Genomic DNA, 16,936 nt, shown 5'->3' with positions numbered 1-16,936 from the left:
TTAAGAGCTGTTATGTTCTAGGCACCTTTCTAGAAGCTCCATTAGGGTAGTAGAACCTTAGTCATGGGTTATAAATATAACAGTTCTAGGCCGGGCGCGGTGGCTCACGCCTGTAATCCTAGCTCTGGGAGGCCGAGGCGGGTGGATCGCTCGAGGTCAGGAGTTCGAGACCAGCCTGAGCAAGAGTGAGACCCCGTCTCTACTAAAAATAGAAAGAAATTATCTGGCCAACTAAAAATATATATACAAAAAAAATTAGCCGGGCATGGTGGCTCATGCCTGTAGTCCCAGCTACTCGGGAGGCTGAGACAGTAGGATCGCTTAAGCCCAGGAGTCTGAGGTTGCTGTGAGCTAGGCTGATGCCACGGCACTCACTCTAGCCGGGGCAACAAAGTGAGACTCTGTCTCAAAAAAAAAAAAAAAAAACAGTTTTACTATATTATGCCTAAGTGGAACCACTGGTAAGTATTATGTGTTCTTCTAAATGTAATTATTTACAGAGGGCCATTGACAAGCCAGTGGGGTAGCTGAAAAAGAACTGGCAAGAGAAGGCTGAAAGGGAAACCCAATAGATGTCTTCAGATATTTGAAGAGCTGCCCAATGGAAGAAGGTTCTGTTTGCTGCACAGGAAATAAAAAGAGTTCTAGAATAGCTAACATTTATTGAGTGCTTAATATAAGCCGATGCACTGTGCTAGGCACTTTACATGCAACATCTCATTGACACAATGGGTGCTATTATTTTGCAGAGGAGAAAGCAGGCTTAAAAAGTAACCTGCCCTTCCATGTCAGGTATGAGCTACAGAAAAAAAAAAAAAAAGTAACCTGCCCAGGGTTCTACAACTAGTAAGGAGTGGGGCCAGGAACCTATTCAGGCAGTCTGACTTCAGACTTGGCATAAGAAAGTTCTAATGATAGAGCCATGCAAGGATGGGACCACTACTTGGCAGTAAATTTCGAGGAATAAATAATACAGAAAAAATTTCCTCAAATCCTGTTGCCCCTTCTGTCCTCGTGAGTAGGCTGAGACCAGAGTACCATATACAACCCCCTGCCTTCCCTAAGAGGCAATGATAATTTATATATAAATGCAGATCGCAAGTCCAGGAAGTCTAGGTATTCTCTCTCTTCACTTAGACTCGGCTCTGTAAGACACTTCCTCTAACAAACGGCCATCCCTTCCTCTTGCCCACTTACTGCTTACCACCACCAGGTGGCACCTGGACAGCAGGATTGTCAATGGGCGGGACCCACCCTGTTTACTTGTGCTGGTAACTGCATTGCAGCTGCTGATCTGTAGCTCTTGGGCTTCAGCTGGGACAAGACTTTCCTGAGGATGAGATTTTGTAACCCCCTCCCCCATAACATCTGAAATAAGAGGATCTGATGACCTGGATGAGGTGAGGAAGGGAGAAGTTTGGGAAGGAACCTCCACAGGTCACCCTCTCCATTCCTCCAGCCTTAGGAACCCCCTCCCCTACCCCAGAGCTTGGCAGATTTCAGTTTATAGAGAGAGAGCTTTCTCGCTAAAGGAGGTTCATCCATTTTCCTGCTGTAGTTCTGCTCCCTCAGATGGTGAGCAGATCACTCATTTCTCCTCCAAGTTCATTGTTTCCCTTCTCTACCTGCTCACCTCTGGGAATATGGAGGATAAAGGAGGCAGATAGAAAATTGTTCCTTATACAGTTCTGCAAACTTAATGAAGTAGTCTAGATACTGCCAGCCCTACGGAAGTAGAGAAAGGGAAGTGAGAAAACAAGATTAAGGGAGGGAGACTGAGCAGGGACAGGTTTTAAGCAGCTTTGATGAAACACAGCCTGATGAAGTCTATGCCCTGCACAGCCAGATAAAATTTATCAGTTGCAGATCTAGTTTCTCCCCCAAAATCAACCCTAGTTCCTCTGCTGCATCAGAAAGAACAACACAAGGCCCCCCCACATATACTGCATTAAAAGGTAATCAGCTTATGACCAACCCTTCCTTCCTCAGCTTCCAGTTAATCTAGGACCTGCGTCTCTGGACAACACTCCACCTCTAAGACCAGTTAACTAGTAACAATAGTCATCATCAGTGCACCCTGCATTTTTTCCTTCCTAAACCTACACAGTACAATGTACAACTGCATTGATTCTACACCTGTATTGCAAACATTTCTTCTAACTCAGGCAAATAAGAAACAGAATCATCTCACCACTCTATTCCTCAATTTAGTGTTCTCGAAGTTCTTCAGGGTCAGGAAATTCTGGGAAAATGCATTTCCTCTGCAGTTGAGGCTTCCCTTCCTTTGGCGCCAATTTCGTCTTAATCCATCCTCTATGTCCAGCAAAGAGAGCTGCTCACGGAAAAAAAAAAAGAGAGAAACATTCTCTATATAGAGATGACTAGCCAACTCTTGGGGATTTCCAAAAAGAAATAAAACTTCACTTCCTATTCGCTCCTCTTTTTTTCTTCTCTGAAGGCTGGATTATCTCCAATTTGTAATTCCCTGCCTCTCCGGTTTTCTCTAGCGTCAAGCCGTTACACTGCACGGAAAAGGTAGGGGATTGGGGACAGGATGGACAGGGTCGGTTCTCAAACACTTCCACTCCGAATAGGATAATTTCTTTTCCTTTTGTAAGAGTAGCCAAGAAAAGAAGGATAAGGAATGTGCTTAGAGTATGAAAACTAGGGAAAATTGACCAATGAATATATAGGAATCCTAGACCAAATCCTGCCAAACCGTCCGAATGTGTGGAAAGAAATCCCGACCCTCCACAACCCCTCAACCTCGCAACTTGGGCTTTCTACAAAACCGAGTAATTGGCAGCGCGGCTCTGTATGACGTCATACCGCAGGCACTCGAATCCCACGTGGGGGAGCTCTTGGTCCGGCCTCTCCTCTTTAATTGGTACGCCACGCCCTCTTCTCTTTGTTACCAATCACATGCCGCCCCTGAGCCCCTTTCTTGCTTTTCCCGCCGTCCCAGACCCCCATCTTGGCACTCTGGTCCAATCAGGGAGGTCCGGCCTTTTCGAGCCCCTCTCCCATCTCCGCGGCAGAGGGGAGGAGTTTCAACCTTTTAACTCCACCTCGGTCTATGCGGCGCGGACCAACCCAAACCGGCAGAAAGGGTGGGCGTGGCTTGGGGTCCCCTCCCCCATCCTGGGGAACACCGTTTGCCTAGGGGAGCTGCCCGCAAGGCCAGGCAACCTCCAGCTGGTCTCTGGTTCGGGCGGGTCCTCTCAGAGGTGGCACAATGGAGCGCCCTCCTGGAGAGGACTCCAGCCCCAGCCCCTTGGACCAGCCCTCTGCCCCCTCTGACCCCCCTGAGCACCCCCCTGCAGCTCACACGAAACCTGACCCGGGTTCCGGGGGCCAACCTGCCGGCCCGGGAGCGGCGGGCGAGGCCCTAGCGGTGCTGACTTCTTTTGGGCGGCGGTTGTTGGTGCTGGTACCGGTGTACCTGGCCGGGGCAGTGGGACTCAGCCTGGGTTTCGTACTCGTCGGCCTTGCCCTCTACCTGGGCTGGCGCCGGGTCCGCGAGGAGAAGGAGCGGAGCCTTCGAGTAGCGAGGCAGCTACTGGACGACGAGGAGCGGCTCACGGCGAAAACTCTCTATATGAGCCATCGAGAGCTACCTGCCTGGGTGAGTGACCACCCTGGGTCCTCGGTGCAGCACAGCCCCCTTTGAGCCTCTCAGTCTGGGGTTTTCCCTCCCTATCCCTAGAGTCAGCTCCCCACTTTGGGACGGGGGCCCCAGAATTTCCCCTTTCAGCCCGCTAGCCGCCTGCCTGCTGGGACGCGCCACCCTTGGGACCTGCTACCCACTCTCCCCACCCACTCTTTCTGCATGCCCAGAATCAGGACTTCTTCCTCTACTCTTGGGCAACAGCAGTAAGAACATCTGGGGCCCTCGTCTCAGCTGAGGCTTTCCCTCCCAGCCAGCTCTCCTGAACGCCCCTCTTGGCTTCTGGTGCCAGCCAGTCCGCACCGTTGCTGCTTCTGGGCATCCAGGTCCCCGTAACTGCTCAAAAGGTTCCCTCGCCTTTCCTGTCCTCCTCAAGACTTTTTACCTACTTGAGACCATAAGGTTCTCCCTTTTCTCGCTGGGACCCAGCCCCAGGAGCACTTTCCAGCTGAGCCCCGGCACCTGGACTGACCCTCAGGCAGTCGCTTTCCAGCCTCCCGCAGCCGGGCTGCAGCGCAGCAGAGGCGGCTGCTGGACGTAGGGCTAGGGCGCGGGAGGAGGGGAGTGCGGCTGCGGCAGTGCCCGCTGCGCGCACTCTCCCGCCCCTGGCCGGCCCCACCCTTTTCCGGACTGTGGGCTGCGCTTGCTCGGTTGGGGCTGAGACCCTTATTTCTGCACCCCGCGGCTCTGAGGCAGAGCCCGTTACCCGGCCCCTCCCATCAGAGGTGCCAGTCCAGGGGAGAATTAAAATTGACACTAAGCAGACACAGCCATGCTGTCCAGGCCCTGGACTGGGGAGGAGAAAGGGGGAGAAATGGTCCTAGGAGACCTGTAGCCCAGGCAACAACTGTCTGTGTGCCTACTGCTCCTCACATGGAAACTAATCTTCCTACCCCACAATGCTAAGCACAGGTGTCCTTCTTTCCCATAAAAGGAGTCACACAAAAAGAAAGAGAAAAAAAGAACAAACACAAAGCCAGGGCCTAATTAGCTCTTCTGGTCCCTCCCTGACTCAAGGATTTGCTTCCCCCTCCACCTTTTTGCTATAGAGGCCCCAGAATGAGGGGAGAGGGGAAGGACTTCTTAAATCCCAGGATTGCCCTGAACTCTGATTTGACTGGACCTCCTCCTCCAGAAAGAATGTGCCTTTCTCCCTCCTCTCTCCCCAGCAGCTGTCATTTCCCATCTCTGAGCTAGCCACAAAGCAACTTTGTGTGGCCTACACCCTGTCAGCTCCCCCCTTTTTTTTTTTTTTTTTTTTTATTTCAGCTCATCATGGGGGTACATAATAAGTTCAGGTCATATACATCGCCTTGTCCTGCCCATCCCCCTGAGTCAGAGTCCCAAGCGCGTCCATTCTCATTCTCCAGACAGTGCGCCTGGCACTCATCATGTATTCATACCTCCATCCCCTCCCCCCCCAACTCCCCTTAATAGAGAGACCTCAGCCCCCCAACTCTGTAAGCAATGAAACCTCTGGACATCCCAGCCCTCCCCACCAGGGGTGAGGAGTCCCTGTCACATTTACACGCTCCCTCTCCTCTACAAGCATCCCTCCCACACCTTGGTAGGAAACCGCAGGGGGAGGGTACGCTCATCACTATCTCTGCCTTCCTCACCTCCAGGTCAGCTTCCCAGATGTGGAAAAGGCTGAATGGCTAAATAAGGTGAGGATTGATTGTCCTGATTTTTATTCTTCATGAGGAGAGAATGGGGGTTCATTCCTCTTGCTGGTCCCCACCACACCTCCACTTTCCCCCCCAGCCTAGTCCCCCAGTGCTGTCCTGAGGGGAAGGTTCTGAAGGAACATCAGGCTCTCCTGTGACCACCTTCCTTTTCTCCCAGATTGTGGCCCAGGTCTGGCCCTTCCTGGGCCAGTATATGGAGAAGCTTCTGGCAGAAACTGTGGCCCCGGCTGTTCGGGGATCCAACACCCATCTGCAGACATTTACATTTACAAGAGTGGAACTGGGTGAAAAGGTATGTGTGTAGGAGAGAAAGTAACGGGGGGGGGGGGGGATGGGATAGGGAGGATGGGTGGCCCAGAGGGTATGAGGTCCTCCTCCTCTTCCCTCCCCTCTCTCAAGAATTCGTCTCTCCTCAGCCATTGCGCATCATAGGAGTCAAGGTTCACCCTGGTCAGAGAAAAGAGCAGATCTTGCTGGACTTGAACATCAGGTAGTGCCACTCACCACTCTTCCTGCCTCCCCTCCAGTGTCCTGGTCACTCCTGGCTACTTTATTCCCCCCAACCCCCACATTTGCCTAGTACTAACTCCTTTATTCTCTCTTCACCAACCTCCCAGCTATGTAGGTGATGTGCAGATTGATGTGGAAGTGAAGAAATATTTTTGCAAAGCAGGAGTCAAGGGCATGCAGGTGGGGCAGATGTCAGGGGCCCACATGGTAGGGAGTCTTTCCCCTAACATGGGATATGGGGAAGTGGGAGGTTGGGAAAACCAAGGGTAGGGAAGCCTGGGAGGTTAGAGGGCTTTTTCTGGGGAAAAACTTTGATCTTCTTTTCTTGCCCCAGCTACACGGCGTCTTACGGGTGATTCTTGAGCCACTTATTGGGGACCTTCCTATCGTGGGGGCTGTGTCGATGTTCTTTATCCGACGCCCGGTAAGGGAAAACATTGCAGGGGGTGGGGAAGCAGGGGAAACAGAGAGGACTGGGAGGATGAGGGTAGCCGGCTATGGAGAATGACAAGTGAATTGACAAGAGAACTGAAGGGTGTGGCAGCTGGGATGGGTGTGGCAGCTGGGATGGGTGTGACCATGCCCCATAGGATCTGTCCTGACCCCTCGGCTCTTTCCTTTTAGACCCTGGACATCAACTGGACAGGGATGACTAACCTGCTGGATATCCCAGGACTTAGGTATCAAGGATTTACTGCGTACCTGCTAAGTGATCCAGCCCTGGGTTGGGGGTTCAGGGGACACAAAGCTATAAGAGATGCAGCCTGTGACCTCCAGGAACCTCAACTTTAGTTGGGGAGATAAGACAAATACCCCTGAAAAGTTTCATAATGTGATTTTTCTTCTGTGCGAGGAGCGTGCATTTTTGGTAGGGAATAGAGAGGGCTGAAAACCCCAAAAGAGGAAGCTGGGGATGGCAGTGACGAAGGGAGAGAGCAGTAGGTGGGGAGTTAGGGGAGAAGAGTAGCAAAAAGGATTTTCGAGAAAGGACTTCCTTAAGCTTTCGGTCTCTCTTGGCTGTGGGAAGCATAGTTGGGGCTGGGGGGATTTGGAAGTTGGGGCCATACGCCTTCCTTTTCTACTCCCCAATTCAGCTCACTCTCTGACACCATGATCATGGACTCCATCGCTGCCTTCCTAGTGTTGCCCAACCGATTATTGGTGCCCCTTGTGCCTAACCTTCAAGATGTGGCTCAGTTGCGGTCTCCTCTGCCCAGGGTATGACCTCTCCCCCATTACATGGATCCTTCTCTCAGGAACCCTGTTATGAGTCCTTAGTTTCTCCATCTTGATTCCTTTCCCCAGGGCATTATTCGGATTCACCTGCTGGCTGCTCAAGGGCTGAGTTCCAAGGACAAATATGTGAAGGGCCTGATTGAGGGCAAATCAGACCCCTATGCACTTGTGCGCCTGGGCACCCAGACATTCTGCAGTCGTGTCATCGATGAGGAACTCAACCCCCAGTGGAGGGAAACTTATGAGGTAGGAGAGCTGAGGAGCCTGACTGCACAAGATGGGGAGGCCTAGAAGGTTGTGAGAGAAGATGCTGCTTGGATAATCCTCACAGCTCCAGCCCGTGAGACCCTTATCCCTCTGCGTTCTCCAGGTGATGGTACACGAGGTCCCAGGGCAGGAGATTGAAGTGGAGGTGTTTGACAAGGATCCAGACAAAGATGACTTTCTGGGCAGGTGAGATTGCCTGTGTTGGGATTCTGTAGACCAATGCTACTTAGGGCCTGGAGGTAATTACAGTTGTTTTGTGGGCCTGAGAATCATGTATCATTTTCCTTCCTAACCTCCCCACCCACCACCCCTACCATGCATACACTCATGCATACACTAAATATCTCCTGAATATAAGGAAAAGGGAGTCTGAGATCTGCCAGTCATTTCTGGGTGGGTGAGTGGAAGGCCACTAACATTCTAATAATTACAACACTCTCCTTCCCTCCCTGTCCCCACTCCTCCCCTCAGAATGAAGCTGGATGTGGGGAAGGTCTTACAGGCTGGAGTACTGGATGATGTAAGTTGGGAGAAGGAGAAGGTGAGGGTGGTCTCACCCTCTGGACAGATAATAGTCGCTACATTGGTGGGGAAGTGGTTGGGGAAGTATCTGATCTCTACTATACCTCACTTTTTTCTACCTCTCCTTCTAGTGGTTCCCTCTCCAAGGTGGGCAAGGCCAAGTTCACTTGAGGCTAGAATGGCTATCGCTTTTGTCAGATGCAGAAAAACTGGAGCAGGTAAGACACGTGGGAAAAATGAAGCTGGCAGGGGAAAGTAGGGAGCTGGAAGAATAACAGGCTGAGGGGACCGAGGTCTGACTACCACTCCCCACCCCAGGTTCTACAGTGGAACCAGGGAGTCTCCTCTCGACCGGAGCCACCATCAGCTGCCATCTTAGTTGTCTACCTGGATCGGGCCCAAGATCTTCCTGTGAGTTTGGCTGGGTGAGCAGGGAGCCCTGGATAAAGTATTTCCACACCCTCCCTTGCTCCCTTGCTGGGTGCAAATGCCCCCAGCCTGCTTTGCTCCAGAAGCAACAACATGTAACCCAAGGGTTCCCAGGAAGAGATCAGATCCAACTCGGGGAAAAGATTCTGATGAGATCCCATCTTCCTTCACCAAAACGAAAACAAAATCCCCCAAGATGGTGACCTCTGAATTCTATCCCCTGCAGCTGAAGAAGGGGAACAAGGAACCCAACCCCATAGTACAACTGTCAATTCAGGATGTGACTCAGGAGAGCAAGGTGAGGGCTAGGACATCATGGGGAGAGGTGTTATGTCATGGGGAGAGGACTGTTCTTGGGATAAAGTCTCCCTTTAGAATGCCTGCAAATGCAAGGGTTTTTTGGAGAAAGGGAAAGGTGCTATTACATATACCCTTTATCCCATCCTCCACATCTCCAGGCTGTCTACAGCACCAACTGCCCAGTGTGGGAGGAAGCTTTCCGGTTCTTCCTGCAAGACCCTCGAAGCCAGGAGCTTGATGTACAAGTGAGATAATCACCTATTCATCCCTCCTGAATACTCTGTTCTGTCTCCCAGATCTGCGCCATTTCTTCTCTATTCTTTTGTTTCCTATTTTTAATCCATCCACTTGGATTGCCTACCTCCCCCAATATGTCTCTACTGTTCCCTACCTATCTCTCTAGTATTATTTATATAATTGGGAATTACATACTTAAAATGAGTGATTTTATGGTATATAAATTATGCCTCAATAAAATTGTTAACACCTAGCATTTCAAAGGTATCTGCCTTCACAGAACTTACTGGCTAGTTTCATAGACAAGACACACATATATAAAATCATTGAAGAACAATTGCATGTGAACTAGCAGGAGTAAAATACCCATAGTATACTACTGAGGATGGCCAGAGAAAGGTACAGAGGCTGACATAACTGGAGAGATTTTATAAAGCAAGTAGGGTTTTAATTGGGCTTTGAAGGATGAATAGGAATTAAATAGGCTGAGGGAGGAAAATGAGAACTTTCTAAGTAGTGGGAACAGAATGAACAAAGGTGGAAGGGACCGAGGAGCGGGCAGAAGACTAAAAAGATGGCCCCGAGTAGAGCAAAAGGTTTATGACTGGTGCAAAGAGGAGTGAAGCTGGAGCCATGTTATAATTTTCCCTAGTGCACCTCCCATTTCCCTAATCCCTTCACTGCATTCCCGCGTCTTGTGCCTATAGGTGAAGGATGACTCCAGGGCCCTGACTTTAGGAGCCCTGACCCTGCCTCTGTCTCGCCTGCTGACTGCCCCTGAACTCACCCTGGACCAGTGGTTCCAGCTCAGCTGCTCTGGCCCAAACTCCAGGCTCTACATGAAACTGGTCATGAGGGTAGGAAATGGGGGAAGTGCTGAGGGGCAGGGGAAAGGCCTGTAGATTCCTTTGTATTAAGAGTAAGGAAGCGGGGAGCCGCTAAGATTAAATGAACTAGTATATGTTGAAGCACTGAGCAGGCACACAGAACTGTCAATCTGACTGGTGGAAGGAATGGTATGTGAGTTGGAGAGGGTGTGGAGGGAACCTTCTAGAGATGAGATCAGCCAAGGCAGGGATCTGGTCAGAGTCCCTACTCTGTCCCCCAACCCCCTACACTTTGCCTGCTGGTGACTAGTTGTACCACTTTGATTGAATACCCTTTGATACCCTTCCCAGATCTTGTACTTGGATTCATCAGAAATATGCTTCCCCACTGTGCCTGGTACTCCTGGTGCTGGGGACCTGGACAGTGAGAGCCCCCAGATGGGCAGCAGTGTGGATGCCCCACCCCGACCCTGTCACACTACCCCTGACAGCCACTTTGGGACTGAGGTAAGTCTATATCTAGAAAAGACGAGGGCCTGTTTGCCCACCCTAAGTGTGTACAGGGCTGGCGCAGACAGGTCTCCCTCCCTTTGACTGCCATCTGGTGCCCATCTGTCCCTTTTGCAGAATGTGCTTCGGATCCATGTATTAGAGGCCCAGGACCTGATTGCCAAAGACCGTTTCTTAGGGGGATTGGTGAAGGGCAAGTCAGACCCCTATGTCAAACTAAAGTTGGCAGGACGAAGCTTCCGGAGCCGTGTTGTTCGGGAAGATCTCAATCCCCGCTGGAATGAGGTTTTTGAGGTCAGAATTAAGTGTCTAGGATGGCTCCCAGTTCTTCCTCATTATTCCCCCCAGCTCTGAGAGTGGTCCAGAAACCTTTGGGGTTTAGTTGGTTGGGGATCCAGTCATCTGGAGAGGAAAAGAAGGGAATACCCTTTTGTCTGCACTATTTTCTCCCACTAGGTAATTGTCACATCAATTCCGGGCCAAGAGCTAGAGGTTGAAGTCTTTGACAAGGACTTGGACAAGGATGACTTTCTGGGCAGGTGAGAGGGTGGGAGTCCAGGTGGGCAGACAGGCTGGGCGTCTGTAGGCCATGGAGTCTGGCCTCAGAGAGAGAGACTCAATTCTGATCATCTACCTCTTGTTTAAATCTTTCTCCTCTATAGGTGTAAAGTGAGTCTCACCATAGTCTTAAACAGTGGCTTCCTTGATGAGGTGAGCATTGGATTAGAATCAGTAATCCCTCCTGATCTTGCCCAAGCCTCATTCTCATAGTTCTCCTGTCCCCACATCCCCAAGTCTTCACCTGCCTACTTCCACAGTGGCTGACCCTTGAAGATGTCCCATCTGGCTGCCTGCACTTGCGCCTGGAGCGTCTGACCCCCCGTCCCACTGCTGCTGAATTAGAGGAGGTAAGGAAGGAGTCTGGAAGAAGGAAGGAACCCAAGATGGGGCAGGGTGAGCTCTCCTCAGCTTTCAAGGCACATGCCAGGCCCCAGAGTGTCAGTTACCACTGCCTAGCCCGCCATGTGCCCCCCCAGGTGCTGCAGGTGAACAGTTTGATCCAGACTCAGAAGAGTGCAGAACTGGCAGCAGCCCTGCTGTCTGTCTATCTGGAGCGGGCAGAGGACCTGCCGGTGAGATCTGCCCCCCGTGCCCCAAAACTGCCTTGCTCTTTTCACCTCCCGTAGGTTTGAATGCTCCTGGTGTCTTTGGAATAGTAAATGGCCCCTCTCTTTCTGAGGGTGGTACTGGGTGGGAAGAACTGTCTGTCCAAGGCCATGAAGGTAATGGCTGTAAAGTAATAAGGGAGACATGGCTGCTGGCTGTAAATATAATTCTGGGGTGGGGGGTGGGGAATCTGCCTAATTAAGTCTAAATTCAATTTCTCTTTCACATTCTGAATGAATATTTTCTTTCCAGCTCCGAAAAGGCACCAAGCCTCCCAGCCCTTACGCTACTCTCACCGTGGGAGATACTTCTCATAAAACTAAGGTATTGGCGTGGGAGTGGTAGGAGGCAAAAAAAAAAAAAGAAAACCTAAAGAACAAACAAAAAACCAAGGTATTAGCAAATACTGCAGGGTTAAGAATAGGAGGGAGGTTGGGCACTGTGGCTCATGCCTATAGTCCATGCTACTTGGGAGGCTGAGACAGGAGGATCGCTTGAGGCCAGGAGTTCAATACCACCCTGGGTGATCCAGTGAGACCTCATCTTGGGGGGAGGGGCAGGAGAAGAATGACAGGGATGAGAGCATAGGGAAGAGAGTATAAACCACTGATGATAACACCTCATCTCCACCAGACTATTTCCCAAACTTCAGCCCCTGTCTGGGATGAGAGTGCTTCCTTTCTCATCAGAAAACCACATGCTGAGAGCCTGGAGTTGCAGGTACTGTAAACTCTTCAAATGTCTAGCAGGTTCTGGGCTAGGCACTGAGCCAGGCAGAGGGCATTCAAGATAAAAGATCAAGGACTGGGCACAGTGGCTCACACCTGTAATCCTTGCACTCTGGGAGGTCGAGGTGGGTGGATCGTTTGAGCTCAGGAGTTCCAGACCAGCCTGAGCAAGAGCGAGACCCCATCTCTACTAAAAATAGAGAGAAATTATATGGACAACTAAAAATATGTATAGAAAAAATTAGCCAGGCATGGTGGCGCATGCCTGTAGTCAGTCTGAGTCAGGCTGAGGCAGGAGGATTGCTCGAGCCCAGGAGTTTGAGGTTGCTGTGAGCTAGGCTGACACCACGGCACTCTAGCCCAGGCAACAGAGTGAGACTTTGTCTCGAAAAAAAAATAGATAGACGATCAAGTTCTTACATTTATGGAGCTCACACTGTTTTGAGAGAGAAATAATTAGAGAATACTTCCAGAATAATAACTGAGGAAAAAGGCACTGTGGAGAAAAAAGGAGGGGATCTAACAGTCTGGGGGAAAGGGGAAGGTAGAAAGAAAGGCATGTTAGATGACCCCTGAGCTTAAGGGTAGATAGGCTTGGCCCAAGAAGAGAAGGGCAGGAAAACTCTAGGCTGAGAAAGGAATGAAGGCACATTTCTTACAGATTAGAGAGGCAGGAAGGAAGGTAACATATCTAGATTTGCATTTTAGCAAGATCCTGCTGATGGCAAGGTTAGGAATGGATGGGAAGGACCAGCCAGGAGGCAAGGAGATCAGTGGACAGACTATTAGAGGAATGGAAGCAAGAAATGACAAGCGCCCGAAAGGATTTGGAGGTGGTTCTGACATGGAGGGGGAGGAGGAACAAGGAATGGCCTAGATGATAACCCCAGGGTTTTTAGCACAGGATGGGTGAGAGTGCCAGTGCTGACACAGGGAGTGCACTTTTGAATTTGAGATCTCTGAGGGACATCCAAGGGGAGACATCCAGAAGGTAAATCTGTTGCCCATATGGTGTTTTTCCCTCTCCCTCTTCTTGGAGCACATGTGCTCTTGTTGGAGAGGATAGACGAAAGTAATATAGGAGTGCTGATTTCCTCTTATGGAGGGAGGAGTCAAGAAATTGCTCCTAAGCTGGGTGTGGTGGCTCAGGCCACTTTGGGAGACTGAGGCGGGAGGATTGCTTGAGGCCAGGAATTCAAGGCCAGCTTGGGTAATAGCCAAACCCCGTCTCTACAAAAAATAAAAAAATTAGCCAGGCATGGTGGTGTGTACCTGTATTCCCAGCTACTCCAGAGGCCAAGGAAGGAGGATCACTTGAGCCTCAGGAGTTGGAGGCTGCAGTGAGCTGTGATGACACTACTGCACTCTAGCCCGGGCAATAGAGCAAGACCCTGTCTCAAAAAAAATAAATAAAAGGAAAGAAAAGTGTTTCTAAGCTGGGTGGTGCCTGTAGGAAGCCAAGGCAGAAGGATCTGGACAACACACCAAGTCTCTAAAAAACAAAAAAGAAAAAAAAGTTCCTTCTAAAGTTGATAGCACAGCAAGTAGAGGATTACATGAATTAAAATAGAAACTAATAGAATTAAAAATAATGTAACTGTTAACACTAGCAGAGGTAGAGAAGAGGTATACATGAGCTCAATTCCTCATCTTTCATAGCACGCAATTGGTAGATACTATCTAAAGTTGGTAAATCATGAAATAGAGATATAGGCGTATTCCTTAAAATGACACTAGAACGAAGAAAACAGAAGGGGCTTAAAGGTTGTTATATTTGGAATATGGCAATGGGGGTAGAATAAGCAGGAAACATTTACATTTAATTCCATTTTGACTGTTCTGTACTTTGTGCAGGTATTACTAGTATAATTTTTGAAAGTTTTAGGAAAGTTTAGGAGTTTAGTGTGGTTAAGGAAGGAAGGAAAGAGGGGCCAGCAACTGTTACCATGGCTTCCTTGCCCCTTCTCAAAGGGGAATCTCTCACCAAAACCACCCACGAGTCCAAGCGTTTGGACCCTGAATACCAGGATTAACTCATTTATCGATGTGTGTGCCTTGATCACAGTCCTGTTGCCCCACAGGTTCGGGGTGAGGGGACTGGTGGACTGGGCTCGTTAGCCCTGCCCCTCTCGGAGCTCCTTGTGGCTGACCAGCTCTATTTGGACCGCTGGTTTATGCTCAACAATGGTCAAGGGCAGGTGCTGCTGAGAGCACAGCTAGGGGTGAGTGCCAGGAGACGGTGGGTCGGCTAAGGGGGAGGGGAGGAGCACCCTCCTGGCCAGGGTACAGCCAAGGGGATGGGAACGGAGGGCCATGTCTTAGAGCCAGGGTGCTGGGAGAACTCTGCTCAGCTCACGGTTTTCTTGCCCCTAGATCCTGGTGTCCCAGCACTCAGGAGTGGAAGCTCACAGCCACAGCCATAGCCACAGCTCCTCGTCTCTGAGTGAAGAACCAGAGGTCTGGGGGGCGCTGTCTGCCGTTACCTCCTCAGCCCCAGAGCTCCGGCAGCGCCTAACACATGTTGACAGGTAAAGGGCTGGGACAGAGAGATGAGGCATGTTGGGAATATGAAGTTTGAGTCACAGGTGCACTAGGCTCTACCTTCTCCCAAACCTGTTGCCATCTCTCCACAGTCCTCTTGAGGTTCCAGCTGGGCCTCTGGGCCAGGTGAAACTGACTGTATGGTACTACAGTGAAGAACGAAAGCTGGTCAGCATCGTTCACAGTTGCCGGTGAGACCCCATCCCTCCTGTCCTCCGGGTCCCCTCTGTCCCTTGCCTCGGGCTACCTTATCACCTATATCCTCCTGTTGCAGGGCCCTTCGACAAAGTGGACGGGATCCCCCGGACCCCTATGTGTCACTGTTGCTACTGCCAGACAAGAATAGAGGCACCAAGAGGAAGACCTCACAGAAGAAGAGGACCCTAAGTCCTGAATTCAATGAACGGTCAGTCAGTGGGCATTCAGGTGGAGAGATGGCAGGCTTGGGAAGGACCCTGGCCCCTAACACCCAGTCCTCCCCCAGGTTTGAGTGGGATCTGCCCCTGGATGAGGCCCTCAGGCGAAAGCTGGATGTCTCTGTCAAGTCTAATTCCTCCTTCATGTCAAGAGAGCGTGAGCTGCTGGGCAAGGTAGGAGGGCAGAATGGGCAGGGCAGAGGTAGGAGTTGGAAGCTGCTGGTACCAAGGCTGTAGTCCCTGTTAGGAAGGAAGCACCCCAGGTGATATTTTAGAGTTCACTCTATCACCTATGCCGTGGGTTGGGATCAGGAGTGTGTGATGAGGGGACAGGGTCATATCAAAATAACACCTTGCCCCCTACCATCCTCCAACACAGGTGCACTTGGACCTTGCTGAGATAGACCTTTCCCAGGGTGCCGCCCAGTGGTGAGTGTCTAGGTCGGTGGGTCTGGATGTTTAAGTAGGAGAAATCCCAATCACAGGAAAGGAAAAAGGACGCAGTCTGAGCTGAGAACCACTGATCCATGACGTGTAGGAGCCTTTGGATCGTGTCTCATTTATAAGAGGGCAAAACAGTCATCTTTCTACCTAAGCCCTCTCTCCTTGTTTCCACAGGTATGACCTAATGGATGACAAGGACAAGGGCAGCTCCTAGGAGCCAGTGATTCCCAGCCTGACTCTGCTGTGTCATCTTGCCTTGCCTCTCACTGTGTCACCGCCTCAGGGTGATGAGCCTAAAGCTAGGGTCTGGGGCAGAGCCTGCACCCTTCAGCCCTTTCACCTTCTAGGCCCATACTAGGGCCTTTGCCTGACCAAAGAGAAGGACCACATGTCCCCTTTACTGCACGGCCTTTATCCTTCCGGGCTCCTGGGGCAGAGACCTGAGCTGGCTGCTTCCTGCTCTGCCTGCACATTGTTCTCCCTTCCTCCCAACTCCTCAGGGCCTTCGGTACCTGTGCCTGGCCCCTGGCAGCACGAGCAGTGGCAATAGACTATGCCAAATACAGCTTTTGGAAGGATCTGTATTCTTTAACTGCATGGTCACCTTCTTCCCTGCCATGAGCAGTTAGGGAGGATAACCATGTGCGTAGGACGGTGCGTAGGCTAACCCCCCAAGCTGTGAGCCTGTTGGACTACTACATGTAGCACGTGTACAGCAGCCCGGGCCCCCATGTCCAGTTCTGTCCCCACTTGCCTCAAGCCTGTCCTGAAAATTATATCTGCTATGATGGCTGGGGCCAGCCTCTTGATTCACTCTGGGAACTGGGGACACTTGAATTCTACCCAAGCCTCCAAGTAATGGGATATCAGTCTTGGAGCCCCTAGCTGGTGATGTGCAGAGGGCCTTGGAGGACCCAGGACAGCAGGGCTAATTTTTTGACCAAGTGCCTAGGCTGTTAACTCACTGACTAGAACTGAATCTGGTACTCTTAGTGTTGCACCAACTCGGCCAATCCACTGTATCTTATATTAAACATTATACTCAAACCAATCGTGGCTGCTTTCCTTAAAGACAGGGAACTCAAGATATCCATCAGATGTTTATTCTGTCAAAAGCCTTTATTCAATTCATGAGACTTGTCAGTTTAATTGATGGTCAAACCCTACTGAGGTTGCAGCCACCAAAAATGTTGAGGACGGTCAAGGGGCCTGTGTGAAGTAGCTGCTGTTGCGTTTCAGGTGCGTGAGGCTCAGTGCCAGTCACAGTGTCTGTTACCTATCTGGCTGGTCTGCTCACCACTGTGGGCTTTCTCGGGGAGGATCCCTAAACCTGGTAAACTGGAAGGTGTGTGCCACAGCACAGGCTCCGAGTATCTCAGTGCCATCAGGGCCTGCTCGGCTATTTCCAAAAGGCTTCAGGCCCATCTGACAGGCAGCTGAGAAATAT

At 50.7% G+C, this 16,936-nt stretch overlaps 1 protein-coding gene across 1 annotated transcript; it reads left to right on the top strand.

The window, feature by feature from the left end:
* Window positions 1-2,976: 2,976 nt before the first annotated feature.
* On the top strand, window positions 2,977-16,540 carry ESYT1 (extended synaptotagmin 1). The gene is made up of 31 exons (XM_045553683.1): window positions 2,977-3,625; window positions 5,293-5,334; window positions 5,513-5,647; window positions 5,772-5,845; window positions 5,973-6,045; window positions 6,200-6,289; window positions 6,490-6,545; window positions 6,960-7,083; window positions 7,171-7,347; window positions 7,472-7,554; window positions 7,840-7,888; window positions 8,022-8,108; window positions 8,209-8,301; window positions 8,546-8,617; window positions 8,778-8,864; window positions 9,564-9,713; window positions 10,035-10,190; window positions 10,311-10,487; window positions 10,650-10,732; window positions 10,856-10,904; window positions 11,012-11,101; window positions 11,231-11,326; window positions 11,613-11,684; window positions 11,994-12,080; window positions 14,170-14,310; window positions 14,462-14,616; window positions 14,722-14,820; window positions 14,904-15,035; window positions 15,114-15,219; window positions 15,425-15,474; window positions 15,664-16,540. Exons 1-31 carry the CDS (start codon window positions 3,236-3,238, stop codon window positions 15,701-15,703), a joined length of 3,315 nt encoding a protein of 1,104 aa, XP_045409639.1. The 5' UTR covers window positions 2,977-3,235; the 3' UTR covers window positions 15,704-16,540.
* The last annotated feature ends 396 nt before the right edge of the window (window positions 16,541-16,936 follow it).

The sequence above is a fragment of the Lemur catta genome, chromosome 6 (assembly GCF_020740605.2).
Source record: "Lemur catta isolate mLemCat1 chromosome 6, mLemCat1.pri, whole genome shotgun sequence".
In the NCBI taxonomy this organism is placed as follows: Eukaryota; Metazoa; Chordata; class Mammalia; order Primates; family Lemuridae; genus Lemur; species Lemur catta.
The sequence above is the reverse complement of the archived record's forward strand: the minus strand, read 5'-3'. Positions and strand labels throughout refer to the sequence as shown.

Bases quoted from the DNA above. Each gene is read 5' to 3' on its own strand.
- ESYT1 (XM_045553683.1), top strand. From the start codon at position 3,236: ATGGAGCGCCCTCCTGGAGAGGACTCCAGCCCCAGCCCCTTGGACCAG. The intron at 10,191-10,310 runs GTAAGTCTATAT...TCCCTTTTGCAG, and splicing joins ACAGCCACTTTGGGACTGAG to AATGTGCTTCGGATCCATGT. The intron at 10,488-10,649 runs GTCAGAATTAAG...TTCTCCCACTAG, and splicing joins GCTGGAATGAGGTTTTTGAG to GTAATTGTCACATCAATTCC.